At 39.5% G+C, this 17,485-nt stretch overlaps 1 protein-coding gene across 2 annotated transcripts in view; it reads right to left on the bottom strand.

The window, feature by feature from the left end:
• The window catches only part of wdr90 (WD repeat domain 90), a 35,047-nt gene extending 18,006 nt beyond the window's left edge, over positions 1 to 17,041 (bottom strand). The window contains exons 1-23 of one of the 2 annotated variants that reach the window (XM_030121845.1): positions 16,752 to 17,041; positions 16,512 to 16,603; positions 15,573 to 15,749; positions 14,124 to 14,262; positions 13,431 to 13,601; positions 12,866 to 12,992; positions 12,139 to 12,206; positions 11,743 to 11,855; positions 11,390 to 11,623; positions 11,009 to 11,071; positions 10,843 to 10,911; positions 10,607 to 10,717; positions 10,265 to 10,410; positions 10,111 to 10,168; positions 9,774 to 9,892; positions 8,983 to 9,141; positions 8,723 to 8,853; positions 8,511 to 8,627; positions 7,535 to 7,770; positions 3,085 to 3,221; positions 2,125 to 2,255; positions 1,022 to 1,152; positions 633 to 794 (exon numbers count right to left, since the gene is read on the bottom strand). In XM_030121845.1, coding sequence (XP_029977705.1) covers positions 633 to 794; positions 1,022 to 1,152; positions 2,125 to 2,255; positions 3,085 to 3,221; positions 7,535 to 7,770; positions 8,511 to 8,627; positions 8,723 to 8,853; positions 8,983 to 9,141; positions 9,774 to 9,892; positions 10,111 to 10,168; positions 10,265 to 10,410; positions 10,607 to 10,717; positions 10,843 to 10,911; positions 11,009 to 11,071; positions 11,390 to 11,623; positions 11,743 to 11,855; positions 12,139 to 12,206; positions 12,866 to 12,992; positions 13,431 to 13,601; positions 14,124 to 14,262; positions 15,573 to 15,749; positions 16,512 to 16,603; positions 16,752 to 16,764 — 2,904 coding nt within the window. In that variant the 5' untranslated portion in view covers positions 16,765 to 17,041. The remainder of the gene's footprint in view (positions 1 to 632; positions 795 to 1,021; positions 1,153 to 2,124; positions 2,256 to 3,084; positions 3,222 to 7,534; positions 7,771 to 8,510; positions 8,628 to 8,722; positions 8,854 to 8,982; positions 9,142 to 9,773; positions 9,893 to 10,110; positions 10,169 to 10,264; positions 10,411 to 10,606; positions 10,718 to 10,842; positions 10,912 to 11,008; positions 11,072 to 11,389; positions 11,624 to 11,742; positions 11,856 to 12,138; positions 12,207 to 12,865; positions 12,993 to 13,430; positions 13,602 to 14,123; positions 14,263 to 15,572; positions 15,750 to 16,511; positions 16,604 to 16,751) is intronic. The other variant, XM_030121846.1, reaches the window with a different exon arrangement.
• Positions 17,042 to 17,485: the final 444 nt, after the last annotated feature.

Below are 17,485 nucleotides of genomic sequence, written 5' to 3'. Positions count from 1 at the left end.
GGCAGTGGGCCATTACACACTGCTAGAACACCTTTAACGTGAAACCTACTTGAGGGAGTAACATGATTTCCTTATATAGTAATTTTTTACCATGTGGTAGGGATCAGAGTAACAGATTGGTTCAAGGTCTCTCAGGGGTGTTCAGTTGGGTTGAGATGTGGTTGTGACACCCTGTAGTGAGCACTTGTGTTTGTAGACAAGGGGTTATCATCATCTGGGAAACTGAACTGATGTTTTCTTTTCATTAGTCACACATTTTGACATTTATATCCTCACTTGTGATCTTGTTTTTGCCACTATGGATATTTCACCACATCTGAGCACAGGGATCAAAGTTGGATGCAAACTTTCCACATTTTTCCTACATCATGGAAATATTTAATGTTGGACTCTAGAGGTCAGCTATTGTATTAGACATAGTGATTGACCAATTAATTAGTTACAAGATTAGCTGCAGAAAATTAAATGCAGGATGAAAATGGGCATCAGCTGATCAACCCACGATTGTTTCACATGAGTAATTTTTGATCAATGGATGTTGCAAAATAGCAATCATTTTATAGAAATAGCCACCAAGCTCCCCAAACAAAATGCTTTGGCTATGAAAAGGCTCATTATAGGTGCTTTAGTACCTCTCGAAGTAGACGGCCTGTTTTAGTGCTAATCCACAAGACCTTGTTGGCTGAAGTGGAAACCAACACGTGCTCAGTAGATGCTGGAGCAAAGCAGACCTTCAGTGCAGAATCCAAACGAGGGCTCTCCACATCCAAAATACTCACGTCAACATGAAGCAACTAGACAGGGACGGAAAGAAGATGATGTGAACCTTCTAAACAAGGTCAAGCTAGTCAATTGTTAATTGTATTACTAATATTACTAGTATAGAGGTTTGTGTCTGAAATGTCTGTGGACCAAAAAACAAAAAAGAATTCTGCTACTGCTTTCTCTTAGTGTATGTTGAATTTCTTCTAAGAAACATTACAAATGACATTGTTCTAAAAGGTGACAGTGTGCAGAGTACCTCATCCAGAGCCCGTGCGTCAGCAATGGTGACAATGTATTCTGACGGACCAACAAAAGCCAGACAGCGACTGTTGCTGCTCACTGTCAGAGCGTCTGGAGCACGCTCAGTGCCACGGGCCACAACATTACCTAACCAATTAGGTACAAAGTGAATTAAAGAACAGATAAGATTATATCAGACAGGTACTTCAAGTCTGTAACTTAAAATTCCTTCAAGTACACTGGTTTATGATTACAACTGGCTAAAAAAATGGCTATATTAAGATGCATACATTTAACCTCCTGAGACCCAGGAAAGTATTTTTTATTTTTATATTATCCCATAAAGACCTAGTGCTACTTTTATGGCCATTCCCAAATGAATTCTTCTCTCCATTTCACCTTTCTTAAGTGATTTTTCCTCATTTATGATATTATTATCTGTATTCTGCATAATTCAGTGTAAATCATGCATTTTTCCTCATATTTAATTCACTGATCATGTAGATGTTCATTAAAGCTCAGAAAAAATTCAAAGGTTATTATATCAAAACAGAGAAAAATTTGGAAAAAGTGACTTTTCGACAAAATATATCATTAATTGAACAAAACAAATGTGTCCATCCACTGTCATTGATCCAACTCCATGGGTTTTACTGGTGAATTAATGTTGTAGAAGATGATGGCGTTTCCACGTCCAAATGGGTCATATCTGATGACCATGAAAAGATGACATACAGTATTTTGCACCACTTATTTTCATGTATTCATAAGATTAGTGGATAAACAGGTATTAAACAGTTTAGTTCAGTACATGATTTTGGTCACCAGTGGCTGTTTGGGTCTTTATGGGTTAAGCTGTGAAAACTCTCGTCTCCAAATGAGGACGAAAAAAACTCACAGCTGGGACTCGGGAGGTTAACTTTACAATTTCCTCTAAACAAGCCTCTGTTGGAATATGTATATGATACCAGTGGTCTCCCAGATATACACACATATTTGCATGTAATATTTTTGCCATATATTTTCTTGTGACTGTCATGTACTTTGTGCAACAAGAGTTCACCAAAGTTCAAAAATCTCATAAGCACTGAACTTAACTATGCACATGTGCATACATACACACAACTCGGATCACATTGTGGTCTTCCTCAGAAGAGTTGTAGAGTGCCAGAGAACCCTGAGAGCAGGCACTATACATGAACTCGCCATTAGGAGAGAAGGTAAGGCCCACCACTTCACCTCTATGATGCCTATAGCAAATAAACAGTCATGACATGAGCACACAAATCAGTTTTTCTTGCAGGAATAATTATATGCGATTAATTTTAAAGCAGTGTATGACTTTCAACACAATTTCGTATTCTCAAATTTGTAAAACTCGAGTGACAGCCTAATTATCACTAATCCATTAGTCTTTCCGTGCTTACACACCTGAATCACTTCCCTCACGGTGAACAACTTCAAAGATGACTCCATCATAAACACAGTCCGCTTGTTTACATAACAAACTGAAATGCCACTCTGGCCTTTTCAGAAATTTTTGGAGCGACAAAGATGGCTATCAAGTGAAAGCAGCTTCTTACAGATTCAGCAAGAACACAAGCCAGATCACTACAATGTAAAATCATACAGTCCACCAGGCTGTTTTAAAGAATGGGTATAGTCGTTGGATGGAGGTAAAGGCGACATTTGGGTTCGGAAGTCACAAAGAGACAGCAAAATTGTTCCTGTGTGGCATTCCTATTCTCACAATACACTTCACGACAAAATTTCCGAAAAGGCCCGAGTGACATTTCAGTTTGTTATGTAAGCAAGCAGACTGCGTTTATGATGGAGTCATCTTCGAAGTGGTTCACAGTGAGGGAAGTGATTCAGGTGTGTAAGCCCAGACAGACTAATGGATTAGTGATAATTAGACTATCGCTCAGGTTTTACAAATTTGAAAAAAATTTGTGATGACAGTCATATGCTGCTTTAAAGTTCACTACAACTGACCACAGATTAACATAAAGTATTCAGAACAAGTGAAAATGTTCAGCTTGCATCAGAACAACACAGTCACATCTTTGGCGGACATACTTATGTTCAACTAGCAGTTTGGCGCTAGAGATATCGAACACTCTTATAATGCCAGAGCTGAAGCCACAAGAGAAGACCTGCTCACTGGGATGAAAGGCCACTGAACAGGGGTTGTCTTCTGATACAAAGTCATACAGCTAAGCACAGGACACAAGAGGACACAGAGAAAAAGAACAGTTCAATATAAGAGTGGTTAAGTAAATACACAGTAATACATACATAATATTAAATCATTATAAACTATATCTTCTAGAACAATATAACACAGCTACAGGTAGGTTACTTAATACGCTGCTGTCACACAAAGCAAACCATAATAAAGTGCAGAAAATGCATCTTTTTACCCAAAAAGTACATGAAAATTACAACACTTTGTTTTTAGCTTACTGGCCAACAGGCCATAAGCGACTGTCATCATGCAGCATCCGTCATCATCTGTCGTCGTCGTCTGTCACAAAAATTTCAATCATCTTCTTCTCCGAAACTACAATTCCGATTGACTTCAAACTTGGTATACAGCTTCTTTATGATGATGTCAACAAAAGTTAGTGAAATTATTTGGATCTGGATCTGATTCTGGATTTGGTGCAACTTTGAAAAATTTCCCCATTATAAGAGATAGGAAGTGGATCGATGCAATAACTCAGTAAATATAAATGATATCCAGTGTAAATCTCTACAGTCCAGCCCTGATGGGGAGATGACCAAAACATAATGGCCACATGCTGATCAGGATCTTCTTCTGGATCCGGGAACTTACGGAAAATTTAACATGGGCTTTTATGGTGAAAAAATTTCAATCATCTTCTTCTCCGAAACTACAGTTCTGATGGACTTCAAACTTGGTATACAGCTTCTGTATGATGATGTCAACACAAGCTATTGACATTATTTTGATCCAGATCTGATTCTGGATTTGGTACGACTTTGAAACATTTTTCCATTATAAGAGATAGGAAGTGGATTGATACAATAAATCAGTAAGTATCAATGTAAATAAACCAACTCACCATCACAAGCACACCCTGGATCTGATCTTAACACATGGCATTGAGATTAGTGACCTTGTTGTCCTCCCCCATAACCCCGTACTCTCAGACCACTTTTTAATCACCTTTCAGTTTGTGCTTGAGGATAATTCTACACCTGTGATTAAAGCTCAGATGAAAAGGACATTATGTGATCGTTCTGTCTCAAGGTATAAAGAGATAATTCAGCCAATATTTCCTTCCCTGTTGTCTGATTATGTAGAGAACATGTCTAGCCCTGCTGCATGTGATGAGTTTGTTGATAGTGCCATGCTCACACTACAGACTGCTCTGGATGTAGTTTTCCCCCCTCAAGCCGAGGATTGTTAAGCCAAGGCCAGTTTCTCCTTGGTATAATGCCGAAACATGTTCCTTTAAACAAGCAGCACGTAAATTAGAGAGGCTATGTCGCCATTCCAGCTCGGAGCATTCTTTCAGTGCCTGGAAAAACAGCTTATTGGCCTATAAGCAGGCCCTGCGTAAGGCTAAAACTAGATACTACTCATCCTTAATCGAGAAAAACAAGAATAACCCTAGATTCCTGTTCAGCACTGTAGCCAGGCTGACAAACAGTCACAGCTCAGTAGAACCCTCTATCCCACTTACTCTCAGCTGTGATGACTTCCTACAATTCTTTAACGATAAAATCTCAACTATTAGGAACAAAATAGATGAACCACTTCCAAATATTAGGTCTGACAAAGCACAGGCTGCGAACCTAGAATCTCTTCTAAACCCCCCTACAATGTTAGACAATTTCACTACTGTAGATGGAGCTGATGTAGCATCTATCATTATGTCCTCCAAACCATCGACCTGCCTCTTAGACCCAATCCCAACCAACCTTTTTAAAGAGACTCTGCCCCTAACTATTGACACCATCCTAATTATAATAAATACCTCACTAGTTACTGGCTACGTGCCACAATCTTTTAAATTTGCAGTTATTAAACCACTTCTGAAAAAACCTACTCTAGATCCCGACATCCTGGTCAATTACAGACCTATATCTAATTTACCCTTCCTCTCAAAAGTTCTTGAAAGAGTGGTAGCTAAACAGCTGTGTCAGCATTTACAGGACAATAGTTTATTTGAACACTTCCAGTCTGGCTTTCGTGCTCATCATAGCACTGAAACTGCGTTAGTCAAAGTAACTAATGACTTGTTATTAGCTGCTGACGATGGTTTGGTCTCGATCCTGGTCTTATTGGACCCGAGTGCAGCTTTTGACACTATCGACCACAGTATCTTACTGCAGAGATTAGAATGGGACATAGGCATTAGAGGAGCAGCCCTCTGCTGGTTTAAATCCTATTTATCTAATAGGTACCAGTTTGTTAATGTAAACCAACAATCATCAACATATTCCAGAGTTAGTTGCGGCGTGCCACAAGGGTCGGTCCTCGGGCCCATTTTGTTTACATTATACATGCTGCCTTTAGGTAACATCATTAGAAAACACGGCATTAATTTTCACTGTTACACAGACGATACACAACTGTATTTATTGATTAAACCTGATCAGACCAGACAAGTAGATAAACTAAGTTCCTGTGTCCGTGACATTAAAACCTGGATGAGCGCTAATTATCTTTTACTTAACCCTGAAAAAACAGAAGTCATTATAATAGGCCCTAAAAATGCGAGAGACTCCCTAACTGACCAGATAGTCACTCTGGACAATGTGAGTGTAGCCTCCAGCGCCACAGTTAGAAACCTAGGAGTTCTATTTGACCCAGATCTATCATTTAAACCACATATTAACCAAGCCTGCAGAACCGCCTTCTTCCACCTGCGCAACATAGCCAAAATTAGAAATATTCTATCTAAAAATGATACAGAAAAATTAGTTCATGCGTTTGTTACATCTAGATTAGATTACTGCAACTCCCTTCTCGTAGCATGTCCTAAAAGCTCCCTAAAAAGTTTTCAATTGGTTCAGAACGCAGCAGCGAGACTACTAACAGGAACAAATAGAAGAGACCACATCCCCCCTGTGCTCCAAGCCCTTCACTGGCTTCCAATCGAGTTTAGAATTAGATTCAAAATCCTCCTCCTCACATACAAGACCATTAATGGTATGGGCCCCTCTTATCTCAGAGATGCTCTGGTGCCGTACTATCCCAACAGATCCCTTCGTTCTCGGAATGCAGGTCTACTGGTAGTTCCCAGGGTCTGTAAAAGTACAGTAGGAGCTAGAGCCTTTAGTTACCAAGCTCCTGTCTTATGGAATCAGCTTCCAGTTAACATTAAAGAGGCTGACACAGTCTCTACATTTAAGGTCAGGCTGAAAACGTTCCTATTTGAAAAATCTTACGGTCAGGCTAGTTCAAACCAGACTGAACCCAGAGTTCAGTCTAAGCTGCCCTAGGAGCAAGAATGCTGGGGGAAGTACAGGCACTGAGTCCTATCTCCTGTTTCTGGCTCTACGTACCATTCTTGTCTGCACTTATATTTTTAATATTTAGCCAACTTAGTCTGTGCAGTACTATTCACCCGGTGTCCCCTTTCCCCACTCCCCTCCGGGGGAGTGGCTTCTTTTTCAGTTGTAACCGCTTGGGAGCCAATGACGACAGGATCTGCGCTGACCCATCTGTGTCCTGCCCTGTCCTGTGTCCTGACCCCCTCCCCCACCTGTCTGGATGGACGTCCTCGGCCTCACCACTGTGGATGGGCCTCCTTGCCCCTGCCTGTCTCATCCAGCGGGATGGACCCCCCATGTGTCCACCCTACTGCATCCTTGCAGACTAGAACTACATCTGCAAATGGACGTCCATCAGTCCTGGTGCATCTCTAGCCTGTCCGTCCATGGGAGTGGATCTCTCCTTCACTGTGGTTCTCCCCGAGGTTTCTCCCTTTTCCCACTGGGTTTTGAGTTTTTCCTTGCCGAGAAGGAGGGTCTAAGGACAGGGGATGCCCAGGACGCTACTCATATTCTTGCTGTTTATTTGACTGTTGTTTACATCCAACTGACTCTGTAAAGCCCTTTGAGATAACCTTGTTGTGATATTGGGCAATACAAATAAAACTGAATTGAAATTGAATCAATGATATCAAGTTGGAATTTGAATTTTTTACAGATCTGATTGGAAAATGACCAAAACATGGGCTATTTCTGTAATATAATAAATATACGTAACTGTGTGATAATAAATGGCATCTGAATACATTTCCCAAAGCTTTTAATTTGGCCAGTAAGCTACAGGGCCATTGGTCCTATTTTTCCATTATCTACAGTATGGCTGTATGATATTAAAAACATATCTACATACCTATCAAATACAGTTGAGATGATATGTGAGATCATACTTACATTGTGGTCATTTCTTTAAAGTGCATACCAATTGTGCAATTCTAAATATCAGAAGAGACAACTGTCCTGGTCCTCATCCGAAACACACGAATATGAACATTTGATTTACCTGATGGAGGGAATCCATGCTCCAAATGCGCACTGTTCCATCAGAAGAGGCTGTTGTGAGATGTCTTCGAATGCCATCTAAACTGAAACCAAGCACGGTGTCCGTATGTGACCTCATCAGTGTGTTGTAACCACGGCTGCTAACATCAAGGAAACCCAGGTTACCAGTAGAGGTGGCTGCCAGGACCTGCAAGCTGTCTGAAGAAACTGACACCAAACTAACAGGCCCTTCATGCTCTGAAAAACAATGGTTAGCCTTTCTCAGATACTGTAGTAATTTTTGTTTTGAAAGAAAACCATAAAGCATATATACTTTTTAGAAATACAAATTGTTAGCCATACAAAGTCTAGTAAAAAACATGATCAGCAAAAGACTCGTCAGCATTGCAAAAGCCCAAGGACTACGATGAATTTGTATTTAACATGATTCCAGCACAGAATTCCAGAATGCAGGCTCAAGTAGTAGGTAGCAATGCTAGCAGAATTTATGATGTTTTGATGAATTATGAGCTAGGATGAATGCTTCAGAAAACAGAAAGGTTGACTGAATGATGAAGAAAGAGAGAACATCTGGACACCACAAGTGGCCATCTGTGGTTAAGGAGGATGAGCAGGTGTATTGTTTTGTGTATTCTTTTCATTGTAACCTCAGAGTTGACACACTGACCTGGAAAAGTGTCTACAATTTTCCAACACAAAGTTCGAACAAAGACCCGGACTTGACCCAGTTGTTTAATATGTCACCCTTGACTTGAGCTGCCAGTCCCTGGCACTTATTAGTTCCCTGTGTTTCTAAATGGAATAGAATGGTCTCTGCCCATCACAGGAGCTGAAGACTGCCAAGAACTTATCTGATAGAAAATTTAAAACCCCTACATCTATGTACTAAAGGAAGTCTTCGCCTCCTGCAGAGTGAAAAATGACAGGTACTATTAATTTGCTGGAGGTAAAGGTTATTCTAGTTCCACTGTGCATACCAGCCTCCAGGAAGACAGATGAAAAATCAAGGGGCCAGAGCCGTAGGAAGCCATCTTCAGAGCCAGTGGCACAGAATGATGCAGACAAACTAATGCTGTTGATGGCAATGCCTGGACCTGGACAGATGTACACAGAATTGATCAGAAAATATTATCACAACCCAAATGCTAAACATCAAACACTCTCCCTCTCAACCTGGCATCAGACGAACCTGTTTTAAAAGTCCACTTCTCCCTTCGGTCTCCATGTTGCTCTTGTGCAGGCAACAGTCTCCTGACATTTCTGATAACAACTCTGCTGTAGTCAATCTCAAAGATATGGCCACTTCGGCTGCTGGCAAATCTGTGGAAAGACATATACAAAGGGAAAATCATAATAAATACAAATTATTTATCATCGATCAATGATATAATTTATCATTATTATAGTATAGTGAACACCTTTGAAACAAGAACTCAGAAGCTAACTCACAATATTCGATCATCTACATGGCCAGAAGAGATTCCTTCCTCAAAAGCGACGTCTGTGAAATCCAGTGAATGGTATTCACCCAGGTTGACAGGACAGGAGCGCAAAGTCCCATTTCGCATTCGCCATAGACGAATATTGTCACGACCACATGACACCATTCTAAACCCCGATCCAGACACACAGAGAAACACTTGGTCTTTAATATGTACCAACATACAGGACCTTTTTTCCTGTGATTGTAGATAATCATGAGATTGAGTTGCTTTACCCTAAGGGTCTGCTGCACTGTGGGAGTCCACTAACAGACAGCATAGCTGCCTTTTTGTCCCCCTTATGTTCCATAGGTACCATCTGATATGCTAATGTGGCATTCAGGTTCCTACTTCCTCCCTTTTATCCTCCTTTTTATCTTGGTTTTGTTAATTATACAATGACTAAACCAGTCAGTATGGTCTACCAGAATAATTGTAGTAGCAGGTGAAGACTCTGTGTATGTATGACTCCAAATGTGTATGTACATAGATATAAGTTTGAAATATTGTATGTTCATTTAATTAGTACATTTCATGTTATATTTCCTACATCTTAAAAATTACATCAGAGAATACATGCACAATGTTCTTAAAGGAGATGAATGGCTATCTCCATTATCAAATAACATGGAACAGATATGACAGATATTTTTTTACCCATCAAGAAAACAGGTGGAACAATATATGCTGCTGTAAAAATGTCAGCACCAACTGCAAGCTGATTAAATAAATGCACCAAAAACAGAGAGGGACAGATACCTTGTTTCATCAAAGAAGGCAACCTTCATCGTGTGGATATCCACATCAGTGTGCGCTTTGGCTAAAACCGTCACTATTCCTTCCTTATTAACATGCAGAGTGTTCCACACCACCACCATCTACAAAGGGTTGAATTAAGACAAAAACATACACATTTGATTCACACCTTTGGTGAGTCATAGCCTCTATGGTGAGGAGCAATTTATTGCACTATGCAATTCATCTGGGACAAATCGTACCCACAGCCCACCTTACTGAGTGCATGTTCAGAAAATGTCAACTACCTAAACACTTTAATGCAAAAATAAGCCTTATAATCTCCTTTTCTGGCACTTACAGTTTTGCTGTGTCTGTCTTTACCCACTCCACAGAGAATACTTCCACTGTATGAGAAGCTTTGTGACCGGCAGAGATCAAGAGAAACACGAAAATTAGTATGATTAGGCTCTGATCGACATTGATTTAGTGGGTTTGTGTATAATCTGGGTTACCTGAGGACAGACATTGAATGAGCATGAATCCTGAACATAGCAAGACAATTTCCACTTTGGTGATCCCACACTCGAACTACACCATGGCTTCCAGTTTGTGCAGAGGCCAGCAGTGTTGTGTGCCCATTAAATGCCAAAGCAGACACCTGTAGAGAAAATAGGCATGACAGAAATGGCAAAAATGGACTTGTGCAATTCACTGTATCGACTTTAAAACTCTTCCATTACCAAACCAAAATACTTTGGTAACCTGTTAACCTGTTGTCTGAATAAGTTACACCTATCTGCACATTGGAAGAGATTTTCCTTTAGAAATGGCAAAAGAAATGACAGCTTGTTTACCTTATCAGTGTGGCCGATGAAGAATCTCTGCTGTTTAGATGATATATTCATCGAGATGATAACTGCATGGCACGGATACACTACTTCATCACCTGATTTGGTCCACAGGGCCTACAGTTTAATAAAGTACTGAAGTGAAATCAGTCTTTGATTTTATTCAGTTGACTAGTGACATTCAGTTCCATTACATTAGTTTGAATACTGCTACCCTGATGACCACAAATAAGTAAGCTTACATGTTTGGTGTTGGCTCCTCCAAAACCGATGATTCTGCGAAGGTGGAGAATTGGGTCTGGGAGCAGCTGCTTACAAAGAATGTAAGCAAATTAATTCAAAAGCAAGTTCACAAAACTTATGACTTAACAGCTTTTGTTTGTAACCTAAGCTGCACCTGTCTCTTACCTTTTGTTTGGTTTGTTTGGATGATGATAGATGAACAACATGTGGGTCATCAGTGCAAAAATACTGGGAATTAAAAAAAAGATGAGCAGTATTCATCTGTGACAATACAACAAAATCACATTAATATTAATTTTTACACAAGAGTTAACAAACCAATATTGTGTGAAACACCCTTAGTTTTTAATCATAGCTTTCATGCATCTCAGCATGCAATCCATCAGTCTTTCACATTTCTGGTTGCTTCTTTATACCAGAGAAAAGATACAAGCAACTTGACTTTGTGTGATGGCTTGAGACCTCTTGATTATAATTTAAATGAGATTTAGAGTGGTCTGATTTTCTTCCTAGCAGCTAACAAGTCAAATCAAAATGAAGTCTTACCTCCTCACTTTCATCCCCCTGTTTGCAGAGCTCCTCGCAAGGGTGCACATAAACATGAACCCCACCATTGTCAGCATCACATGATGGCCTGGAAGTGACCTGGTGTGAGCTGGACCCTGGTGAGTCCTGCTGGTGTTGGATATGATTATGAATAAGCACGTCCTCTTTCCGATGAGTGGACACCATGCCGAGTTCGGGTATGCTGGTCACCACAGGGGTTTGATTACTTGAAACCTGCAAATAGAAGATGAACAAAAACACTCCTGTTAGCTATATCATGCTGTCACAAATACAATTCTGGCTGATTTCAAATACTGGGGCTCAATATAAATACTATATGTTTTCTGACTCACCGATTTGGGAGTGGTGATCTGCTGGATGAGCGACACACGATCTTGAATTGGTTTGCTGAGATGAAAACAGTCAGACTTCTGCCTCAAGTGTTTTTTTTGTGTGGAGGCCCATCCTAGTTAAGAAAGAAATATAACAGAGTCAGAAAGAACATATAATTAGAACTTCAAAAGAGAATAATGCGTGTAACTGCATGACTGAAGAATGTTACAAGATAAATTCCTGAATATCTCAGGGAAAAGTGATATTATATTTGGTTCGTGGCACATTTGGTACAGGAAAAACAATGAAAAACAGATGCACTTTCCAGTAATATGAAAGGAAAGGACTGGTTTTATCAGTGAAGTAAAAAGCTTTCTGCATACGAGTGTTGAGTTCAGTGCTATTTAATTACTTACGAAGCTCTGGGCTTTGGCTTCCTTTTTGAATGGAGTCAAATGGTAATTTTGTTCCATCAGAGGGGAACCTGTTGGATTAGGAGACGACAGGATTGCAACACTGATACATTCAAATAATTATAATAGTGTCTGTTATTTTATGCAAAATATATTTTTCTCTGATATATACACACAGCATGGCCGCAAAGTCTCCATGAGGATTTAATTAAGCAAAATCAGTCTATCCTTCCATTGAATAATTCCTGAAGTGATTAAAATGTTTCAGTACCAACAGTTTCTTTAATCCTAACTGTGGCAGTGAGTTGCTTCTCATTTCTTATACAGTCACCGGTTTGATACAAAGCATAAAGATTGGACTACAAAGCAATGGAATAAGGTAATGTGATCAAATGGGTCCAGAATGACCCTGTTACAGAGTGACGGGTGCATCAAGGTGAGAAGACACGTGGATGTGATTGCTCATCATTCCTACTGCCCACAGTACAAGCTTATGGGGGTAGTGTCATGATCTGGGGCTGCTTCATTTGGTCAGGTCTAGAATCAGTTTTATGTGTCCATAAAATGCAAGAAATAAATGCTGTGTCATTGCAGAAGCTTATCAAAATGATGCCATGACAAATGCGAGTGTAGCCATGCTGTGCATTTTTAAGAACCTACATTCAGCACAGATTTTTCTCTCAACACAATTCAGTTGATGCAAATTGTGTTAACAAGAGAGGTTACACACCTGATGTAGTCATACAGGTCATGCCAAGAGCTTCCCCTGGGTACAGGGAATGCCATCTCTCTTGGCACAGGACCTGTACCCCGAGAAGAGGATAGACCCATCAGTTTGGCTTCACTGAAAGAAACTCCTGTTCAAAGAGAAGAGAAGAGAAATGTACAAGACAGTAACATGTCTGTATAAAACTGAGACAATATAGCTTACAAAAAACTAGAGGGCCCTTATCAAGGTGGAACTACACATGAAAGAAACTATTTACCAACTGAAGCTTCACAAACTAAGCTGAGGTTCATAAATTCTATCAAAAATACGTGCAAGTGGTGATCAAATTAGAGAGCATGTTTTTACAGTGCTTGGCCATCAAATGCACTCCATTTTTCTCTTTCATACTCTTAAAGAAGAAACAATTTTCAATTCATTTAAAGAAAATCAATGATGACCTTCGCATAAACTGAAGACATATAATGTAAAGACACTCTAAACATATTTTCTATAATACACAAGTACAGACATAGCATTGGACAAAAAAAGCTCAGATATACTGTAACTTGAACAAAGTGCCTCTTACCAGGATTGAGCAGGAGGTCACTAGTAAACAAGTTTTTTACTGCCATGTTGGCGCAAAGCTTAATGCTCTTCAGGTGACTATAGCTGCGGTTGAGGTACGAAAGGAGCATGCACTCCAAATCCAGCATCAAACAGGTCCAACGCACTGAAATCGGAGCAGGCCCTATTAACCCTAGTGAAAAAACATAGGAAGAAATATTCGTTGTATGACAAACTAGAAGCACTCGGAGAGCGCAGACCTCCGCCAAGGCTAATCAGTGGCCCCCCCCGTGGGCCCCTCCATGCCAAGGAGGTTATGTTTTTGCCAGGGTTTGTTTGTTTGTTTGTCTGTCCATTAGTGTGCAACATAACTCAAAAAGTTATGGACAGATTTTGATGAAATTTTCTGGTCTGCGCCCCCCCCCGTGGGCGCCCCCACCCCCGATCACCACCAAAATTTAATCATTTCTTCCTTATCCCATTTCCAACAAACCCTGAAAATTTCATCAGAATCTGTCCATAACTTTTTGAGTTATGTTGCACACTAACGGACAGACAAACAAACAAACAGACAAACAAACAAACAAACCCTGGCAAAAACATAACCTCCTTGGCGGAGGTAACAATACCGCAGTGATGGGTCAGGACACCAATCGAAAACACTTTCATGAAAATACAATGCCTCATGTTTAAATGTGTAAAACAATTACTGTACCCTGTCTTGCTGACTTTGCTGTACTTTCATAGACTGAATCCTTTGCTGCTCCACACAGGTAAGGAAACTGAAGCCATGTAGCTGTAGACTTGAATTCCTTGAACATGTTTGAGAAGGACAGCCGCACCACCTGGCCTTCCTATGTATTCCAACACAGTGAAGGGGGGGAAAGTCAACTTGATCTCCTCATATACACATTTGATATATGTCACGTATAAGAAATGAATGTTTTCATCAGTGTTCCACAGCCATGAGAACAAGGTTTTCTCTGGAATAAATCCGCCATGGCACATCAAATACAACAAAGCTTTATTGGTTACTGCATCATTACCTCCCCACTGGGAGCAACTGTCATAATGTGAGAGGACTTTCGAGTATGGAAAAAATTAAGACACCACTGCAATTTTCTCTGAAAACAGCATGTCTACATGTATGACAGCCATTCCATTCCTGTGTCTGTGTAAGTCCAACATAAGCATACCTTATTCTACTGAATAAACACCTGATCCATGTCTTATTTAAGAAGAAGTATAAAAACCACTACTGTGGCCATCACTATCGTCTTGCAATAGGACTAGCTGGGTGGCAAAACCAGTGCTATTAATACCGCAAAAGTAATTGGAATAAAAAAATAACTATTAAAAACTACTTGACTTCTGCTCTAACAATGTTCCCAAATTCTGAGGACTGGTTTTTCTATCAGGACAATGCTCCTGGCCTCAGTTAGGTCAATAAAGGTGTGGATGACAGGCCACCAGATGAAGACCCTGTCATGGCCAGTCCAGTCTCCAGACCTGAATCCACTTTGAAAACTTCTGGAATATAATCAAGAGGAAGATGGATGGTCACAAGCCATCGAAAATTGCTGAGCTTCTTGAATTTCTACGCCAGGAGCTGCATAAAGTCATCAAACAGCAATGGTGGAGAGCCAAGACACATGAAAGTTGTCATTGAAAATCAGGGTTATTCCACCAAATTTTGATGTCTGAACTTTTCTGAAGTTACAACATTAGTATTGTGTTGTTTAGAAATGAATATGAACTGGTTTTCTTTGCATTATTTGAGGTCTGAAAACACTACATATTTTTGTTATTTTGACCATGTGTCGTGTTCTGCAAATACATGCTCTAAATAATATTTTATTTGGAATTTGGGAGAAATGTTGTCAGTAGTTTAGAGAATAAAACCAAAATGTTCATTTTACTCAAACACATACCTATAAATGGTAAAATCAAAGAAAGTGATCATTTTGCAGTTGTCTCTTATGTTTTTCCAGAGCTGTATGTTATTCTGGGTAAAATCAATGGGATGATGAGAAGTGTCAAGTGAAAATAAAAATGTGACATGTTGCAGTCACAATATTATTACACTTATCCTTCTAAAACTATTAATTTAAAGACAAACACATGTATATGCCATTATTACTAGGAATACAATCAGGTCCAGTACCTCTGCAGTAACATCTATGTGGACCACAAAGTACTTGGTAGGGGTTGGCCTGAAAAGAAGGTAGAGATATCTCCCCGTCAGCCCCAAAGACTGGCTGCTGTTTTTGGGTAACAGGATGTAGCTGTTGGTGGGAACAGGACCCTTAATCCTGAACACAGAGCACTTCAGCGTCTTGTCCTGGAGGGGAGCAAGAATACCGTTAAGTTTGAATACTCACAACTCGCACACAACTTAGTCTGCAAATAGCAAACAAAAACGGGGGTGATGCTGCCGAGAGGGGTTAAGTATTTCATGTTGGCTTGAATATCACTTAAATCCTTAAAGACCTAGAACTATTTTTTAGCAATTTCCACAAAATTTCCCCCCTGTATTTAACCAACCTTTCCCATTTATTATGATATTATCCTCAGTACTTTGCATTTTTCAGTGGAAACCAGCTATTTTTCCTATCATTAATTTACTGATTATGTAATGTTCAAAAAGGCTCAGATAACTTAATTTTAATGAAGACGTTTTCGTAATACCAGGTGATTTCATGTATGGAATGTGTTTGAACCACACGCATGTCATTAATTCTAAGTATTCGAGGGTTATTATATCAAAAGTGACAAAACTATATCATTAACTGAACATTAAAAAAATGCCTACAACCACTGGCATGTATGAAACGGCGTGGCTTTTATTGATGAACCTATGATGCAGAAGATGATGATCCCATGTTCAGTATGGAGCCTCTGAACATCCAAATGGGTTCTATCTGACGATCTATCTGATCACATCTGACTCCAAATGGAATTTTAGCTGAATTATCTACATCCGTTGATAGGATAAGTGGTTACATCACTAACATTTTATATCAGTAGATGTCTGTGGTGGAGGTTGTTGAGGTCTTCGAGGGTTAAACATCAACATTGTAACTAGTTGGTAGCATCATGTTACCGTGTATGTTGTCACATCCCCCTCCTTTGACGACTTTTTCCACTCTTCTACTTTCAGATGTTTAAAGATGTTGACATACGGGTGTTGCCAGCCTAAGGATACAACAGACGACTGAAAGTTATTTCAACAAAACACTTAACTATTGTCAGGCGGCTATCTCAGTATTTTTAATTGTGTCAATCTTACAGCCATATAGTTTATCCAAACTAGCTTGATTAGCAACTAAGAAAAGACATTTACCTTTGGAAGCCATTGCGAGCCAATATGATGTGTTGGAAATCCACCTGTTTATGTGTCTTGAGATGTAGAAAACTGAAACTGGTTAATTGCTTTTCATGTTAGCTAGCAAACGCACGTCCACTGTAACTGCGGATGTTTTTTCCGATTCTCGGTGAATAGGACAATAAACCTATTTGTTACATGACATTATTAGAAGTGAAAGTTCTTCCCTATATTGGAGGGTCCGAATAGCCAACACATTTTAAGTGCTTACTGTTCAAAATACAGCCTTCCCGCTCCAGCCTCCGCCGATGCCAACGACAGCACGACGCGATTGACGTTTAAGCATTCCCGGGTGTTTCTGGGTAATGAAGTCCATTGTTTCTATACTAGGTAAACCCAGGCTAAAAGTTTTGAGAATGTCACAAATGTTGTCTTTTGGAAGATTTGACTTTTTTTTTTTTTTTTTTTTTTTTTGTAATTTCTACGTGTTTCTGGGGCACACTGAAAAATGAGGGGGAAAAAATCACATTTAAGGTAAAAAAAAAAAAAAAAAAAAAAAAAAAAATCTATTTGTGTCATTGTCAAAACTTTTGACCATGAGTGTACAGAGTTACATACATTGTAATTAATGGCCCAAGCAAACTGAATCCATAAACAAATACTTTTTATATAAAACATTTATTATTTATTGAAATAACTTTGGTTTTAAATTACCTCAAGCACTTGTTAGTTACAGTATTATACAAGTGGAA

Source organism: Sphaeramia orbicularis, chromosome 19 (assembly GCF_902148855.1).
Source record: "Sphaeramia orbicularis chromosome 19, fSphaOr1.1, whole genome shotgun sequence".
NCBI lineage: Eukaryota > Metazoa > Chordata > Actinopteri > Kurtiformes > Apogonidae > Sphaeramia > Sphaeramia orbicularis.
This window is presented reverse-complemented; position numbering and strand designations above follow the sequence as displayed.